General features: G+C 39.0%; 1 protein-coding gene across 3 annotated transcripts in view; it reads left to right on the top strand.

Annotated features, from left to right (window-relative positions):
* LOC131663375 (matrix metalloproteinase-14) overlaps positions 1-20,001 on the top strand; it is an 860,133-nt gene that overhangs the window by 807,729 nt on the left and 32,403 nt on the right. For all 3 annotated transcript variants that reach the window (XM_058933752.1, XM_058933771.1, XM_058933761.1), the window contains one exon: positions 14,429-14,749. In XM_058933752.1, coding sequence (XP_058789735.1) covers positions 14,429-14,749 — 321 coding nt within the window. The remainder of the gene's footprint in view (positions 1-14,428; positions 14,750-20,001) is intronic.

Below are 20,001 nucleotides of genomic sequence, written 5' to 3'. Positions count from 1 at the left end.
AAAAAAAAGATTTTTTAAATCTGAAAAAAGGGTTTTGAAGGGTAAGAGTAGTAGTTTGAGATAGCATTACTCGTTTTTTAAAATAAAATTGGCTTACGACGTAATACTACGCGAAATATAGTGAAAAATCGTGTTTTTTGAACTTTTAGGTTAGGATTTCTCGAAATCCTAGGGTGATGGAGCAATTCTGAGGTCAGATTCGGTTTCAGCGCACCAAAAACGTTTGGAAACGTACTGTCTGGTTTTTGGGTTTTTCCATTTTTTAAATTTTGTCGGCCTGTGTAATTTTTCAAAATACCCGTAATTAGTGATTTTGCAAAGTCACATAAATCAACAAGGAAGCAAAATTCCATCGATGTTATTATAGAAATATATTTTACAATACTAGAGCTGCTTAGAAAAACCTTGTTTGATGAAAAAGATGATGTTCGTTTTTTGAAATGTACTTTCAAAATAGCAATAATTTGCTATTTTCGGAATAATAGTAAACTTTGAATACGCATATCTTTGGTTCTAATTAAGCTAGCGAGAGGACGGGCTCGCAAATTAAAGCTCTTTTCAAGGAAAACAAAAAAATATGTTCTAATTTTTCAAAAAGTGGCAAAATGACGGAACTATGAGCCCGTGAATATGATTCAAAATCAAGCAATTATGAGTGCAATGAACCAGCGGACACATCCAGTAGAGTGTATTTTCAAGTTTTGGACTACCATGTTTTCAAAAGTTGATGAAAAGACGAATCGAATGAGATGTTGCCCATCCTTCAAAACTCACGGAGTTATGAGTCTTCAAAAATGTCCAAAAAAAAGCTCATTTTTTCACCTATTTATATATATATCTCGGTATATATATATTTAAAAAAAACTGAGATAGCCTCTTGTTGCATGTACTACCATAGAAAAAATTGCCGCCAAGATCAGCTGACCCACCTGCGCAGCTTTTTTTAAAAATCTGTTGGACAGACCCATATATATATATATATATATATATATATATATATATATATATATATATATAAGATAGCCAATTTTAATCGCCCACTAAAATATCTCGATTAGTAAGCTTTTTCTCGAAAAAGTTTGAGACAAAAGTTGTTTAACTTTGAGGGTGTCCTGTCTTGGTGATATTACATTTGACCTTGAACATGTTTTTTCAAGGTTATTTCAAGGTCAATGTTATTTTTTAAATAGGAACACCTATTTTTGATGGCAGATTTGGACTCGTCGGCAAATTTTATGTTCAACTTATGTAACATATGTCGGGGTCCATGAGACCCTCATCCCATCCCCCAAGGTCATTTCTTGGTCAACCTTTTCTTCAACGGTAATGTTTATTCTTGATCAAATATTCGCATTCTACATTTATTTTTACGTTTAGACAAAGTCATGTCTGTGGGGTCAAAGTGACCCCAATCCCATTCCAAAGGTCATTTCGAGGTTAACCTAAAGTGGAAAATCCTATTCTAAAAACGGCTATATGCCAGCAATCCTACTTTCAAAATAAGTCTAAGAATAAATCTTCGAAAAGAACTCAGCAACTTTTGGTCGTAATCTTCGGTTTTTATGATTTGTGGTTCCTCCGTTGTATACCTTCCAAATTCTAAGCAATTGAATCCATTTGAAAGAAGGTAAAACTTACGCTGTAATTATATATTAAATCTAGCAATTGGTATCCTTCAAGGTGTTGAATAATAACATACTCGTACTTGAAAATTAATCATAGTAAATTTTAATACAGTGTTTTAAAGTGTTTTTTTTTTGACATACCACAATCTCCAATGTAATTCATATTTGTTGAAAATAAAAGATAATTCATCAAAATTCCCATCTGTAGTAGACTGCAGAAATTTGTATAAAAATCTCTTATTTCTTTTTCTACAATTTTTCTAGGTATCCCAGATTGTGAACTTTCAATATTACTATTTATCTCGTTGTTGTAGCATCTTTTTGGCATCTTCTTTTTGATCGTTTATCAAAAATTGTATTAATTGTCTAATTTAAAGTTAAAATTTTGAATATGGCCGACTATCCTTCCGAAGAAATTTACGATATGATTCTAGTTCTCGGAGAGTGTCGTAATTGTAACAGAGCAGCGACAAGATTTTATGCACAATGTTTTTCGAATAGAAGACATCCTGATCATACAACTTTACGGTGATTGACTCGACGAGCTTGAAATGGACATTTTATTCACCGATGCAGACACCGTGAATGTGATAAATTGGATGCTTGCTCATTAACTATTCTAACGGCTGTCCATTTGGATCCTCCTATCAGGAGCAGACAAATAGAAAGGGAAATCGGTATACATGCAACCTATAACAACAGCTTTGTCTATTCTTAATAGACTTCGAAATCATGCTTATCACATTTCCTTAGTCCAAGACTTAAGACAAAATCATATTGCTTTGCGTATCAACTTCCGTCAATGGGTTTTGAGAATGATACAAGAAAATCCTAATTTTATCAGATTTTTACTTTTTACTGATGAGGTGAAGTTCTGCAGCTATGGTCAAATTAACAGACATAACTGTCATTATTGATGAGATACAAATTCCCATTGGTACAAATCTGTCGATAGACAAAATTGGTGGAGTCTCATATATTGGTGTAGTATAGTAAACGGTTACTTGATCAGACCTTATTTCTTCAATGAAAAAATTAATGCGAACAGATATTTAGAGTTGACAAGGGATAGGTTACCAAAAATGTTAGAAAATGTTGATCTAGAAACAAGAAGAAGATTGTGATTTCAGCAGGACAGCGCGCCAGCTCATTTCGCATGAATTGTTCGTAATTTTTTATTTTTTTTATTATACATCGCCAGGTTTTTATTTGTGGAAATATTTCAAGAATGTTGTTTATGTAGAACGGCTAATAACGAAGGAGGTTATGATAGTTCGCATCCGCCAAGCTTGCAAAGCTATTCCAATGGCAACATTGTTAAGAACAGTTGAGAATTTCTAGAGGCGTTTGAATCTTTGTCTGGTAGCAAATGGCGGCCACTTTGAACAGGTAATTCGTGAATAAGCGATGAAAAGCACAAAAACTCACGGTAAACAAACACCTCTTACTGAAACTTATGAATATTCTCCTAGACTAACCTCGCAATAACTTTGGGAGAGGTCACTAGGACCCCACATGTATTACCTTGTCTAAATGCAAAAATGAATGTAGGTTGCGAATAACGTTTTCTTAGGTTGATCTCAAAATGATTTTGGGAATGAGGTGGGGGTCACTTAAACACCAGAGACATGACCTTGTCTAAACGTAGAAATGAACGTAAAATACGAATATTTGATCAAGAATAGGGATTCCCGTGGAAACAAACGGTTGACTAAGATATGACCATGGAAATAGAGTAGTGTATGCATGTCGATTCATTCGACTCTCGAGCTAGCTTTGAATAAGACAACGGGATCGGTATCACAACGTACTATCAGCTTTAGTGCCAAGCGAAAGAAGAAAGCAACTATTCTAGAAGCTACGACATGGTGGACGACAGGCACACCTGACAGGTCACACCTCTGACGATATCCGGTGCAGTAGTGGGTTTTATTTTAAGCGAAGTCATAGTAGCGAACGGATAATCTCACGAGAGATTAATGTACACGGCGATCGTGGCGCGAAGAGCTGACCCAATATAGCAACATCTGTACCCACCATGCGGAAAGTGGATAACGCTTTTTGATCGCAGTTTGGCGGCGTTAGTTGAAAGTATAATGATTCGAAAGCAAAATAAATCTCTTGCAAATCAACTACTGCAATATTAGAATCTATGTAATCTTACTGATTAACCCATCCCCAATCTCATCAGGCGCATGATTGAAGATATTTTTCAGCGCCGCGCTTCCGCGGCGTTCTTCTAGTAAGCGAGTTCAGACCCATTTCTCCTTCGTACGGAGAAGCTTGTGTCAAGCGATATTCGATATCGTTATGTTTTTGAAGAAGCCACACATTGATACGTTGTATCAGTGAGTGAGTCCTTCTTCTATTTTTCGACGCGTTTCATTCATGGAACTTTACTTGCCATCTCATGTAAAGCGCCTCTCTTGATCGTATCCTGATGCGATTTTTCTCTTCTTGGGGTAAGTTCCCATAACTCTGGCGATATCGCTCCTAGTCATCCTATATCTCTTTCCTTTCGAGCGTTCTCAGCTTTGTTGGAGATAGACTTCAGATAGCACGTTGGCCTCATCTCTTGATCTTGAGCACCAGCTTATGATGCAAAGATTCATCTTCCACTGAACGGCATCCATATGCTTATCTACCAGGAATTCGAGAATTCGATCCGCTCAGAAAGGCGCACCGTACAAGTGGATCGACTCAACGACTGTTGATAACAGTTGCCTCCGTGATGGTCAAGGTTCTCCTATGTCAGGTATGAGTCGCGATAACAATGTGCCTACGATTGAAGCTTTGGTTGTTTCTTCCTTCACGTGATGCTTGAATGACGTACTCTTATGCAGCCAGACTCTCAGGTACTTGTCCACAAATCGGATCAGGTATGCTCCTTCTGGAAGATGTAGTCTTAGCAGACCATCGTACCTGTAGATCCACAAAAATGGCCCTTTAATCAAATCTTGAGATACTTCTGAGATAAGTCGATTACTATTTTACCTTTTTCAGTAATTATAACTAGCATTCTATATATAGGATACTTATAAAAACGTTCAATACCCTTAGAAGGTGCTGCGGCATATTTTTCTCTTCGCCGTGAGTAATTAATAGATGCGTTCTCAGCTATCCAAGTTAACCGCATTCTTGATGTCTAGTGCTATTATTGCGCAAAAATCTCCTCGGTTTGGTAGCTTATAAGAACTTGTGTAACTCTTTCTTCCACTCTTTTCAAGGCGTGATGTGTCGAAAGTCTTTTACGGAAGTAGTATTGGTTTGGAGAAATTCCTTCACTAGTTCCTCCTTCGATAGCTTTCTCTATTCTCTTAAGTATCATCCTTTAAAACAGTTTTCCCATAGAATTAAGTAAGCCCAGAGGTCTGTACGATGAAGGGACGTTTATGAATGAATGACCTTCATAAGCTTCATGATGAATTACGGAGCCTGTTTTACCCTTGGGTATCAGTACGAATTTTTGCTTCGTCCACCTAGCCGGGAATATTCCTTGATCGAGGCTTTTACTCAAGACGCTCCACAACATCTAAGGATTCTTCTAGGCTACTATTTATACAACCTCTTTCGGAATTCCAATCAGACCTGGAATTTTCCCAGGGCTTAGTCTTCTCGTTGCTGTTTTAAGCTCTTGCAGGCTGAAGAGCTCGTTTACTAGTTCGTTATTTTCACTGGGAAAGCTGGTACGCAGCTTTCCTTTGGGAATTAAGTCGTCTACAGTTCTGCGCAAAATTAATTCGTCGCTTGGTACTACCGATACTTTAGCCCAGTTTTCCCATTACGATCTTGTATGATAAGCACCACGGGTGTCAGTTCATTGACTCTCTCTTGCTCTCCCAGATATGATGTACTAATTTTTCCCGCGAATTTTTCTCTATCCATCTTCCATCTTCCGGAATGACCATTCTTTTCTTGCCTTAAACTTCTCCTGTTATTTATTTTCTCCTCTGAGGCTTATCTGTATATATTGGTGATTGCTCAGGAATTCCTCTTCTAAAACTTCCCAGGACGAGATAGATCTCATCAACTGAGAAAATGGAAATGTCAAATTCAGAACCGATCTAGAGCTGGCTCTTTCGAAAATATGGACGTCTGGTTAGTTGACGACTAAAAAACTGCCATTATTGAATCTAGAATGTTTCTCCTTGAATATTGGAGCTCCGCGAAAAACCTCCCCTAAAGTTAACCCCCAAAAAGCGTTTTTTTAATATCTCGGCTTGAAATTAATATTTTTTAGTGAAATAAATTGGAGGTTATTTTTACAAAAGGAGTAAGTAGTTCATGGTGATTTAAAGAGTAAGGGTAGCATCCCCTATTTTTCAGGGGATGAAAACATATATTTTTTGGCATAATTTTATAATAAAAAAGTTTGAACCGACTAAAAAAATTGGAAAGATATTTAAACATCCATAATAACAAAATTTAGTTGACGTGTTTTTTCGGCGTTTTAATAAATATTAGCCGTAAGAGGGGTAAACCACCCTTAACACAAAATAACTGTAAATATGTAATTCAATACATAATATATTGTAGAAAGTTTGTATATAGGGGTTTTCGAGATCGCTCTTTACAAATCAAATATCAGATTTTGAAAATTTAAAATGGCGGAACCAATCTGGTGGATGAAAATGTCGAAAAAAAATTTTAACTTTCATAAAAACTTGTTTACAAATGTGTGATCTTTGTAGCTTGTACATGTGAACTAAAGAGCCTTAAACATTAAACCTAAAATTAAAAACTTTTTTATTCTATAAAATTTTTTTTCGATATTTCTGTCCGCCATATTAGTCCCGCCATTTAAAATTTTTAAAATCTGATAACAGATTTGTAATCAGCGACCTCGAAAACCTTTATATACAAACTTTCTACGAAATATTGTGTATTAAATTACATATTTACAGTTATTTTGTGTTAGGGTTGGTTTACCCTTCTTAGGGGTAATATTTATTAAAACACCGAAAGATGTCAACTAAATTTTGTTATTATGGTTGTTTAAGCATTTTTTCTAATTTTTTCAGTCGGTTTAAACTTTTTTATTATAAAATTATGCCAAAAAATATTTGTTTTCAACCCCTAAAAAATAGGAGATGCTACCCTTACTCTTCAAACCACCATAAAATACTTGCTTCTTTTGTAAGAAATAACCTCCAATTTGTTTCACTGAAAAATATTAATTTTAAACCGAGATATTAAAAAAGACTGTAAAGTTTTATCGACAGTTTATCGCATTCTCCACGTATTTACTGGTCGTTTCACTTCATATTTCTGCACCATTAATTGTATCCCTTTTACTTTAAGAGTGAAGTAATAAAGGTGGCCAGTAAGCATACGTCCTTGTAAATAGTCGGTAGCGATGATCCGATCCTCAGTTCTGTCGTACACTCGTAACTAGGCGTGTTTAATATTTACTTCTACTATTACTACTATTTTAGCAGACGGGCTGATCTGCGGTATTTTACCTTCATTGCAAAGGCGCAGCCAAGATTTTTATCAGCCCTCAGCCTTGACTATATAACCGTTTTTGATTTCTGTACATATTGATCAAAATATACATATTTGATTTGCTTTCTTTAAATGAAAGTATTCATTCACGGAATTCGAATCATCATATGGCAGGTTGACGATAGTTCAATTGTCTCACGGCTGTAAAGATTACTTCGCGCGTAGAGATATGTTTCATTAGATGTCATCTTAATGTTTGCTTACCTTTAACTCTACAATGTAAATCTTTTATACGTATTATATAAAATTATCCTGTTATGACGAGAGCAGGTCGTGTGCCGGTTTCTCGTCTGCGTTTCTCCCTCCTCCACTCGGCAAGGCGTGGTGGCCAACGTTGGGCGCATTAAAGTATGCGCCTAACACTTGACCTTTTTGTTTCAGCGCCGAGAACGGGCCAGCGAAATTGAGCGTAGAAAATTGAAGAGCGTGGAGAGAGTGAGAAAGAAAGAGAGAGAGAGAGAGCGAACATTAGGCCTATGCAGGGATAGGCAGGCGCGTGACGCATGACCGATAAGCGACGCGTTGCGAGCCGCCTAACTAACTGGTCAGGTAGGGAGAAGAGCGAGCGCCGCTGAGCGGCCGCGAGACGAGCGCGAGAAAAAGTGCGTGCGCGAGGGCAGTATAGTATGGTCGTGAGAGAGTGCAGAGAGTGCAGTTTTGGGGATAGCTGAAAAGAAAGCCAACTCCACCGGCAATAGCTTTATCTGCGACCACAGCCACCCCTACCTGCAAGGAGAGCCAACATCTCCTGTAGATACATCGGCTGCAGATCTTGGCCAGCATCGTTCGGCAGCAATCTGACCAGCAGCGACGACCGACACTCCCTGCAGCAGTGCTTCGTTGGGGGTTCTCTACATTGCGAGGAACATTAACAGGAAAGGTCAAACCTTCATTTCTTCTTTTTCTCTACGCTCTCTCTCTGGTGATGCGACGACCTGTACGCGTTGAATAAGATAGCCAGGCATTCACGTGCCGGCTATCTAAAGGTTGGCGCTTAAGTTTAATTCGTAGTAGTGTAAATGGCGACCGGCGAATTGTCCAGGCGCCCACGTGCCAGGCAATTCATCCGGTATAGGTTCGCGTAATTTTTAAGTAAATTTGTAATGGGTCAAGTGCGCGATTAGGTATTAGTTAGGATGAAATGCGGAATATTTATTTGTGATTATCTTAAGTAGTTACTGTTCTATTTTGTAGTTAGTTGGTCAATAATTTAGATTATGTTATGCGCACGTATGTTTATATAATTAGGTATTAATAATAATAGGTTGTAAGTTTAATTTGATTCTTGTTTTTGTATAATTTATTTATGACCTGTCCTCTCTTTTCTGTCTCAATTGCCTTGAGCGAAAGTGCCTCACTTACCCCAAAAGAATTAGTAACTAGGAGAAAATTTTGTCACAATTGCAAGAGTGGTCAGCCTCCATGCGCCTTGGGCTGATCTCTGCTAATTTTTCTGGGTTCTTTCTCGGTAAAGAAAGCCGGCGCTGACTTTCACAGGCCGAAGTTCGCGCTGGTTGGGGAAGGTTGATACAAAGAATCGGACACTTTAATTCAATTATATTACATATGGCGATCTCATTTATTGACGCCATTTCACAAATATCGCTACAAGATTAACTTCGCCGCGGCGAGCGCGCTCGCTCAGCCTTTCCGCGACCAGAGTTCGCGGGATCACGCGAGCGAGATCGCTCAGGATGCGCGATAAAAATCAAAATACGCTAATGTCCGTAATCAAGCGAGAGCTGGCGCGAGAGAGATAAACAGGCTTTGGACCCACCGGATGCCGACGGTCCGTCGACAGAGAGGCGACGCCGGCGAAAGCGTAGGCCCGCTGGAAACGGCGCCCTGGCGATGACCGAGGTTGCTGCAGGAAGGACCGCAACACGGTCTTTGCCCCGTGGACGGCGAATGGTCGCTGCTTGGAACTGCTGGCTTCCTCGCAAGTGTAGCAGTCGCACCGCTGACAGTCGTTCCTTTCCGGCCGAAATGTCGTCTCGTCCAGTCTCTCCTTAGGCGGCCCTAATTACTCGAAAGCTCGCGCCTAACTGCCCTTCCTCTCTCTTAATTTCTAAGCCTCGCGCCGCCGCGCTCCCACTTCTCTCGCCGTCAAAAATCAGTCAAAATCGCTCTCTATCTCTCTCGCTCTTCTCGCTCTCACTCGCACTCACGGCGACACCTCGCCGATCGTCGCGCTCCTCTCTCCAGATCCTGCAACGACACAAGTATGTAGTCGTTATATAGCGTACACTTGGTCGCTGCGTTCACGCGAGGAGAGTGCCGCACACAGGGCCAGCGAGCATCGCTATAACCCTGTCACACAATGTATAATACTCAGTATAAAAAATGTTAAGATTAAATCACTTTTTCATGACAGATTTCGGTTTCTAATTCCAAGTTCTACAAGAAAATTTATTAGGTTGCTTAAAAATTGACTTTACTCACAGAGAATTATGGAAAAAATTATGAAGTTTCGGAAAAACGTCTAGTTTGACTTTCATGTTCAACATCATTGGATCGGAAGAACGATCCAGGACAATTTTTCTGCTATTTTACATTATTTCTGATTTAGAATACCGTTAGATTCATTTCGTAATCACTATATGTTCGGAAGTTATTTGATTTTGTTAAAAAAAATATAAATAGCACACCGTGCATCGCCTATGCGAGAGTGAGCAAGACCGATCAATGCAATGCAAAGGCGAGCTGGATTGAACAAGGATAACGAGACACTTTACAGGTACATGTACAATAGTATCGCAATAGGCTAACTCTATGTTCAAAACAAGTGCTTGTTGAATTAAATGACCGGGATTTAGAAGAATATCGCGAACTATATCATAAGGTAGATCTGCGCTGCGAATCGACCATACCTGATAGTGTGCATAAGATATGGCTCATGTTATGTCTATGTAAATAAATGTAATCATAATGTAATTTACATTTACAATCGATGATGATAAACGTATGAAATAAGTGATACTATAAGAAATAAATCTATAAATGACATATGTGTATGATAAGTCATACTGGTACATGTAAATTGATTGTAAATAGCGTATTCGAGCATACTGACATCAATTCGACGAATTCAAATAAAAATAGGATGTCACCGGAGACGTAGGCCAAGAAAAGGGTAGATTCCTAGAATCAATTTCCATCCATATTACCGACTTGCTCTAAGGAGTAGCCTTAAATGAAAAATTAAATATGTTAATAAATCGAGCAAGGGGTAAAATTAAATAGTTTAACGTCCAATTGGCAGTAATTACAAAGTACACCTGATATTAGAGTTAACAATTTTGACCAGTGACGACTTTTCATGGTTACAGAGTTCAAAATAGTACAGTCGTTTCGTTTTCTCAGAGCCATACTGTTCGTGGTATTTGCGCTTCTGATGTACGGCATATGCGTCCCGAGTTTTTCTTACACTTACGGAGTTTCCAAAGGAAAACTATAATGAGGTCGTAAATTTCCTGGACTGGTGCATGCAGGCTGCCGATCGTCCATAGTTTGGGAAAAACCCAAAACTGCTCATGAGCCGCGTTGGGCCATAAATAAAAAACAGGGATGGCGTGCTCGACGTAGGTAGTCGACAGTGAAACCGCGCGGATCTTTTTCCTATTTTTCTTTTGTTTCTTGCCTACTGAAACTATCAGTTAATTTCAGTGGACTTATTTGTTGTTATCAGTTTTTGTTGTTTCTTCGGTGACTTGATCGGTAGTGTGTTCGGACGGTATGGGTACCTACAGTAAGACTATCTGTGTGTGTGTGTGTGTGCGCGCTACTGCGTGCTACAGTGCACCAACTGCGGAGCGGCTCACGATCAGTGACGCTGTCGAGGACTAAAGACAGGGTAACTTGCTGCCTAAGTTAAGGATCGACGCGATCTTCTGGGGTGTCTCCAACCGCACGGCTGCCTACCTGTACTCTCAGGCTTTGACGTAGTGAGAGCTGCCCCCATTTTCGAGATGTCGAGGTTGCGTCGTGTCTTTTACACCAAGGATACTCTCCTCAATCGAGTATTATATCTTTGTCGATCTGATAAGCAAGCAACTTTATGAATGGCCATTCATCACGTAATATAAGGTTTGTGCAGGCTATTCGAGCCCATATTGTTTAGTCGATGTAAGGATTATTGTGATTCTAGTCACATATGTGCTGTAAGCTTAGTTTTTTACTTGATTTCGCAATCCTTACTTTTCTTCCACTTATGACTGGAGTTTTTTATGCCGACTAGTGCGCATTGCTCTTTTTTTGTATTTTATTTTAGAATAAAACGTTGGTATTACTGCAATAGAGCTTGAGTTATTCCTTTACTTTTACCGGTAATCTCGTTCCTTAACGTTTGCTTTCGGCACATAGAAATAATAACACGTATATTACTCTTTCTTGTCTAAGTAAGTATTAGTGTGTCCAGTCTGCACTATTAATATTCAATGCATACGTTACTTATCATGCCATTCTTCTTGACAGAAGCCTACAGTATTAGAGAGACAAATTCTAACTATACAGTAACATCTAGTTAGTGAGATAGCCGGTTTTGACCTTCGATAATAATCAACCGTCATTTTCTGTCATGCGTTCGGGAGGCGTGTATATCCGCTAATCGCCGAATTGTAAAATATGTGAATCCATCGCGTGAACCTCTCGCCATTTTGAATAGGCATACTGTCCAGTATATTTCAACTGAAATAAATTCTAGAAGATTAATTGAATCTTTCCTGTGACCCCAGCCGTAACCTATCCTTTACCGCTACCTTAATTTTAGTCATGATCTTCATAATTTCAAACACTGACCTTGGATTTATTCAAGAATTAAAGGATTACCCGCCATTTTCTAAATAGTCTAGAATGTCAGAACAACTTGTTTGTGATCGGAGTTAAAGTAAAAATATAAAGGTTAATTAGTTTCCGCTTTCATTAAGATCCGCTCATACTATGCCCTGAAAGAAGAGTTGTCAACAACAGCTAAATACAGTCTGACTTTATTGCTGGACGAGAGGAGTAAGGATGAAGGATGGGAAATAGCTGAAAGTCATTGTGACCAACGTTCAATGCGAAACTCTTCGAAAACTGAGTTCGACATTTTTGTGTATCGATTTGAACCAGACAGCAGTGTCCGAGTGACTCTTCTTTAGACTCGATAATTCCAGGTTTCTCGACGCTCGCCCTCAGCTCGAAGGCACCAATAAGTCCATCGGAATTTCTAAAATATACTTTTCTAAAAGGCTAGCCGAGTCACTCACCAAAAGAAAACACTCGATATCTGACTTGTAGAACAGCTAAATTTACTTTACTGAAGCTATGGAAGAAAAGATAGTATTTCTTACCTTTCGGCTCGTACCATCTCACGATTCGGTTAGCATAATACACGTCTACCTATTCACTTCTACTCTCACTTAAGCATTTTTTAGCACATTCCAGACTATGACGATCAGCTTATCAGCGGTAAAATAAAAAATTCTTATGTTTTCACTCCTGATATTTGATGATTTTATTTTATTAAATTATCAGCGGTAAGTTTCGGATTTTCTTGAAACTTAGTTTAAGTGTTGCCTATATGGTAGTTTACTTAAGTATTGATTATTAGATCATTATAAGAATTATATCAAAAGGTATAAACAATTGCAAATTTTTGATGAAAATTTTCAAAAATTTATATGTTTGCAACTATTTAAGTTAGGAATTTTTTTTAATTACGCATAAAGGATGTACTTTGAAGATATTAAGCAAATGATACTTTAATATTAATTTTTCAAAAAGTTATTAACATTTCTTTTAAACAATTGGCCATATCTCAAAAACTATTATTTTTATTTTGACAATTCTTTTTTTTATTGAATTCCTTGACATTTTTTCTTTAAGAATCTGTTTTAAAATTCATCGAGGGATTATTAGATGCGATACAGTAAGCGATAATATATAAAAAAAATATATAATAATAGACGCTCACAGGTCCTACGACGCCGATAAGTCGGTAAGTTCAGTGATAGTGCCGACCTAGCGCCAAAGTGCGGCCGAGCAAACGTACATATACAAAAAGGCAATCACTTCTATCACGTCATCAGATTAGTACACCAACTTATGAAGACCAAGGAGTTACAATGAGAGAGAAAGCGTATCCGCTCAATCCGTGAAGTCGCGACAATACGAGTAGAAGCAGGAGCTACATGAGCGAAGTTGCTTAACGCTATCAGCGCGAATAACAGAAGATGATGGTGTTGTACCCGAACGAGAGCTGGCGTGAGAGAGGAAAATAAAGGCTCGTAAGAATAACACACCGGGATCCTATGTCGCTGATGAAGGTCCGCCTTCGACGGAAACGTGATCTGGTCAACAACGGCATCCGGGAAATGACAACGGTGGGCCTGTCTTTGTCAACCGTCCTCATCCTGATGGCTGAAGAATGGAAACGATCTGTGGTTAGCCGCAAGCGTTAGCCAAGTAACTCCTAAGGCAAGCCTCACTTTCAACAGCCGTCGGGTATTGACCGTAGACGTCGCCCAAGCAGCTCTGTTCGCCCTCACGTACACACTTTTTTCCACTCCTCAGTTCAGCCTTATCTCTCTCTTAGATGACCTCTTTCTACCGCTGTTGCTAGACGGGCTCTCTTTTTCTCCATTCTTTTTCCGTACCGCAGACTTCCAAAATCGTAGCGTATGTCGCGCTCTTCCCCCCCCCCCTTCTAATCGCTAATTACTCTCTCACTCTCTTTTCCACTCTCGTTCTTTGGCGGCTCACTCCTCTGGTCACATCCTCCAGGCTGCTCCCTCTCCAGGCTCTGCAGCGAAACAAGCGTGAATGTTATGTTATCATAGCCATGCTCGGTCGCCGCATCCGTTCGAGAATGCCGCACACAGGGTCAGTGAATATCGCTGTTAACCCAGTTAAAAGTACAATTTAAGTTTGACTTACTATTAATTTAACAAAAATAACCTATTCAATATTAAGAATATAATAATGAAATGATAATAATACTTTCTCTACTTTTCATCAAGCTTGATGTGAGATTTTCAAATTTTCGGCCGCATTAAAAATATTTTACATTTACATATATATCAAAATTATGTAATGGATATGAATTAATCATTTCATTTCTTTTAAGTTATTTATGAAATATTTTTATTTTACATTAGGAAAACCGTTAAGGTCTTTACAATTAAGTCATATTTTATTTTTTTATTAGAAGCATTCTACTCCAAGTTTCTTATGATATTATTTCAAATCAATTGAATTATTCTATTAAAAAATTCTTAAATATTCAAATTTAAATGTTCAAATAAGTATATTGAATTCAGGGTTCCAGATATTGGAGATACATTGACAAGATAATCGATGGAGACTACCCGAAAGACATCAGTGAAGGTTTCACAGGAATACCTGACAATATTGATGCCGCTTCAATATGGACTGGCAATGGCAAAATTTACTTTTTTAAAGGCACCAAGTTTTGGAAATTTGATCCATCACTGAAACCACCAGTCAAAAGTACTTACCCTAAATTAATTTCAATCTGGAAAGGAATTCCAGATAATATAGATGCATTGCACTCTCACAATGGTTATACATACTTTTTTAAAGACAAAGAATATTATAGATTTAATGATAGAACTTTTTCTGTAAGTATTTTATACCGAATACTTTTGAAGAACATAGCCATAAATTTTTTAATGTTACGTTGCTGTAGCATAAATGTAAATGTAATCGATCTCACGTAGTTTACATTAGTTTTCTCGTGGTATGGATACTTGAGAAAGCCTATGGCTACTTACATCAAACTCACGGTGTATTTATTTAAATTAATAATTATTGTACAAATTAAATTCTAGTTAATATAAGTTATTATTTCTTCATTATTAACCAGCATTTATAATGCAATATTATGTTCTATATCGAGCGCTCTCATTAAGTACTAGTTTTGAACACGAGAGAGCCACGAAGGAACAAATGAGCAGGCTTATTATAGATTGAGAGAAACCCGAGGGGAGAGAAGTGAGCTGGCACGAATGAGCAGTATAGACTGAACGACAAACAGTGAGCCGCACGATTTGTCCATTATCTTCCGCTTTCATTAGTAAGAAGCCTGATTATTTGACCGCATCTGTTAAGCTACTCATGCTTAAACAGTAACTTTGCTATGCTTCTTTATTAGATTTACTAGCGTCATTCTTAAATTCTTTGAACCAAAATTCAGAAATTGAAGTTCAAATACCATCCATCGTATTCAACAGATTTGATCTCTAGTGACTTTTTTTTATTTTCATACCTTTAAAAAAGTGGCTTACTGAACAGCGAATGTGAAGATTATGACACAATTAAATGGCTATTTTGAGGAATTTCTTAAATCATATTTTACTGATAATTATTTACTTAAAAAAACTCAAATAATATCTGAAAATGCATTAAACTCAAAGGAGATTATACCGAAAAATAAAAACAAATTTAGCAAAAAAATTGGTTATTCTATGTTTTCTAAAAAAATGTTGATCCACCCTCATATGTTTTAAATTATTTTACATGTTTATTATCATATTTTTCACGTTATTTATATTTCTTCTAACCAGCACTGCTGTATTCAAAAATTTTTTTCATTTTATGTTTTATCATTCACAGTCACTTTATCGTTTTTAAATAGAAAAGTTGTCAATTATTCTATTTTTGGATTACAATTTTTTTTATACGTTTTATTCATATTTATAGCAGTTTATACGTTTTATTCAAATTCATAAATAGATTCATTAGTAACAGATTTCTCGAATAGATTATCACTATCGTTGTATTTTAATAGTAGATTTAAATGTAGTATCTAGCGGTTGCATTGTAGTATTAAATTCATTCGCAGCACTATCAAAGTAACGAAATCTATTAAAACTGCATACTGCTCCTGAATTATATACTTTTTCAAACGTGTTTCTATTCTTTTTTATATACTTTTCAATCGCGAGAGTATAAGTTTTCTCACTAATTGACTCTATAAGCATGTTCAATTGATCAACAATCGGTTTGAATGTTCCATTTAAAGTTTTTCCTAAATCTGTTTTTCCTCTTTTTGAATGCTTAATATTCCTGTCTAATTGGGCAATGATATAATTGCTAAAGTATTATCTTTTCTCATTCAAAATCACCCATGTCGTTAACAGTTGTAATGAAAGAGAAATAACACTCGTTCACCCAGTCTACAATATTTATAGCAAATGAATCAAGTCCTTTATAATAAAAAATCTATGATTATGATTTTTTCAGTACTTTGAACAAATTTCTTTAATCTGTACAAAGGCTTGATTGAGTTAACATGATTGAGTTAACATGATTGCTTGTGCGATTTTCCGGATTGCTAACAGATCCACTTCAATGTTTGACTCGTGTCGCTAATGCCACACTAAGCACTGTTTCCGCCAAGCCGAGTTCTGCTTTCGTCTGACGTACTGTCTTCTACAACCTTGAGCTGAGCGCATCCAGCTCGTTTACCTATACACAGCAGCCTTTGATAGCAAAATAAAGCAGCAGACAGCCACAGCATTATGTGGCTCAAACATGAGCCCTTCTCATTATCAAGTTACCTCATATTTTCAGTGGACCTTCGAGCTAGACACAGAGAGATGAGCAGCAATGACGGAAAACATGAGCCAGGTAAGTATATTTACTTAAAAGTACTGAGCTCTTTCATAGAGATGAGCTACGGCAGGGCATAACCCATCATTACGTCAGGTATGAGACCAACCAAGATTAAATAAACCGCGCATCTCGGTGATAAAGGGACGCTGCCTCAAGCAAGATGATAGAGGTTTAGCACCGGCAACAAGGCCCTCAAATTCCTTCGTGGATGTGGAAAAATAAGACACAAGAGCGCTCTTGACAAATGTACGAGGGTGGTCCGATAAGTACTTAGCCTCACCGCTCGATGGCGCCACTCTCGCAAAAGAAATATTCTATCACGTAGTACAATCTTCTCGATGGTTACTGTCAAGATTTCAGCCGGATCGGAGTTGTAGTTTATTTTTGAGAGCGTGAGAAAGCAAGTGTGTCCGTTGATTTTTGAAAAATGGAAAAAGAGCAGTATCGGTCGGTGATTCGATTCTTGTTTTTGGAAGGGAAATCGCGCAGCGAAATCAAAAAGGGCTTGGATGCTGTGTATGGTGACTCTTCTCCTTCGATGGCCACCGTCAAAAATTGGTTTAACGAGTTTCGACGTGGTCGCACGTTGATTTTTGAAGAGCCACGTCCAGGTGCTCCGAAAAAGGCTACCACGGAGGATAACGTGACAAAAATTCACGATCTCATATTGGCAGATCGACGACTGAAGGTGCGTGAGATAGCTAAGATCGTAAGCATCTCAAAAGACCGCGTGGGTCATGTCCTGCATGAAATTTTGGGCATGAGAAAGCTGTCGGCGCGATGGGTGCCGCGTTTGCTCACTCCGGACAACAAGCGCAACCGTGAGACAACTTCAGAGCAATGTCTGGCGATGTTTAAGCGCAATCCGAAGGAGTTTCTGCGTCGTTTCGTGACAGTCGACGAAACATGGATCCACTGGTATACACCAGAGACCAAGGAACAGTCGAAACAGTGGACTTTACCCGGCGAAAAAGCTCCGAAGAAGGCGAAGACTGCCCCATCGGTCGGAAAGGTGATGGCCACCGTTTTCTGGGATTCACAAGGTGTGATCTACATCGACTATCTGGAAAGGGGCAAAGCGGTCACAGGGCTGTACTATGCCGAATTATTGGGCAGATTCGACGTCGAATTGCAAAAAAAACGGCCCCATTTAGCGAAGAAAAATGTGCTCTTCTACCACGACAAAGCACCGGCTCACACATCCGCCGTCGCCATGGCCAAATTGGTCGAATTAGGCTACGAACTGCTGCCCTATCTACCGTATTCTCCAGATTTAGCCCCGTGCGACTTCTTTTTGTTTTCAAACTTGAAAAAGTCACTCGCCAGGCAGAAATTTGAGTCGAATGAGGAGGTAATCGCTGCCACGGAAGCCTACTTTTCAGACCTCGAGGAAACGTATTTTTCAGACTGGTTAAAGAAGTTGGAACATCGCTGGGCCAAGTGTATCGAACTAAAAGGAGATTATGTTGAAAAATAAAACGCCACTTTTCCAAAATTTTTGTTTTTCTTTTGTAGGCTAAGTACTTATCAGACCACCCTCGTACTTCTAGCCGTTACCGACACTTGACAAAGTAACTCGACAAAAAGAAAACTGCCAACCAGCGTCTCGAGTGAGAGGACCATTGAAGGGCTCAGCGTCTTGAGTGAGGAAACTATTTAGGGGCTCAGTGTTTCGAACGAGAAAACTGTTGAGAGAATGGCTACGACAGCAACGTTTGGCTTAACATTGGTCGCACCAGGGATTGCTTCGACGACGGCTCTCGCTTGATAGTCATTGGATTCACGGGACCGCGCACGAGATTAGGGGCTAAGGTGGCTGGATAACTGAGGATTGCTGACAGTGCCAGATACACGTTAACTGTACTTCCGATGGCCGTCAGCGTTCGGCTTGGACTTAACTATACAGTGCTGAGATCCAGCCACCTGACGCTGGATACTAACACTGAATCCGGTGGGTGATTCAAGCTACGTACTAAGCTAGAGTTTGATCGATATTCTTTGATGCCGCTTAGAGTTACACCCATCACGACTCATGTAGCAACTCAAGCATCTTCCGGCTTCCAAAGGAACCTGGCGGTTACGTAAGCAGCCCTGCTCAACATCATCTGGTGGATGGCACGGATCATCGCTGAAATTAACGAGGATCAATGAAATATTAGACTCGTTAGGAGCCGGCTAAGGCTTTTTGAGGGCTATTGTCAGAATTTCTTATGCAAATATATGCGATTTCTGATCGTCGACACCCCGGAGGCAGTTGCTTATGCTGAAGGGCCTGGCTACAAAGAAGTCAAGGACTGCTACTATACCAGCGTGCAAAACACATTTTATCATGCAGAACATGCCGAATGGCCTGCCTCAGAGAATAACGCTGTCTCGTTGATGCGTCCGCCTCGCTTGGAAATTTCTCGATTCAACGGAAAGAGGGAGAACTAGAAAGCTTTTTGTCACTTGTTTTTGGACCTCGTTTACAACAAAAAGAAATTGTTTAACGCCACGAAGATACTCTACCAGATGACAAACGTCGATAATGATACAAAGAGAGGGTTGCGGTAATACTGCACCATAACCACCGACTACTACGAGCCTATTTGCAAACCAAGGGCTACATGGACGCACTCGCGCAGCTATCTTCTCGCAATATCGAATCCGCCACCTGCTTCCAAACGCTTCTTTTACATGATTAAATGTCATCGCCATCAGTTGCTTGTACTCAAGAAACCAGTTGACTAGACCGACTGGCTCATTTTTCTTGTCCGCAAGATCATAAACCACGTCATGAGTAAAGTCTAGAAGGATAAGTCCGAGGAGAAATCTCACGTGAACGGCAAGGTACAGCCAACATCTAAGAAGCTCGTCAACTGTCTATATCATTTCTGAAGGCTATCAAAATTAACAGCGATCACTACCCTGAGCACGCTAACCTCGGAGCAAAGGCCACATTCATACCCCAACCACGAAAACTATGCAAACTTATGTCAGTGCCCGACGAGAAAACGGCTGTTCAGTCTACAAGGAGGCGCACTATATCGAGCACTGTCTTACCTACGACAACTAAGCAGAGACTAAACGACCCAGACTTCAGACCGCAGTGACCTTGAATGAGCCGTAGCTCGACGTAACTCAAGCATGACTAATCATTTTACCCACTAATATCATCACAGTGAACGGCTGTACCACACGTTCGACGGTAGCACAAGCTCAGAGATAATTCCGAGCCCGCCCGTAAGATAGGCTGCAGGCTACGTCGGATAAACGT

This window comes from Phymastichus coffea, unplaced genomic scaffold (genome assembly GCF_024137745.1).
Source record: "Phymastichus coffea isolate CEN01 unplaced genomic scaffold, Cenicafe_Pcof_1.1 PCOF00002, whole genome shotgun sequence".
Classification (NCBI taxonomy): domain Eukaryota; kingdom Metazoa; phylum Arthropoda; class Insecta; order Hymenoptera; family Eulophidae; genus Phymastichus; species Phymastichus coffea.
This window is presented reverse-complemented; position numbering and strand designations above follow the sequence as displayed.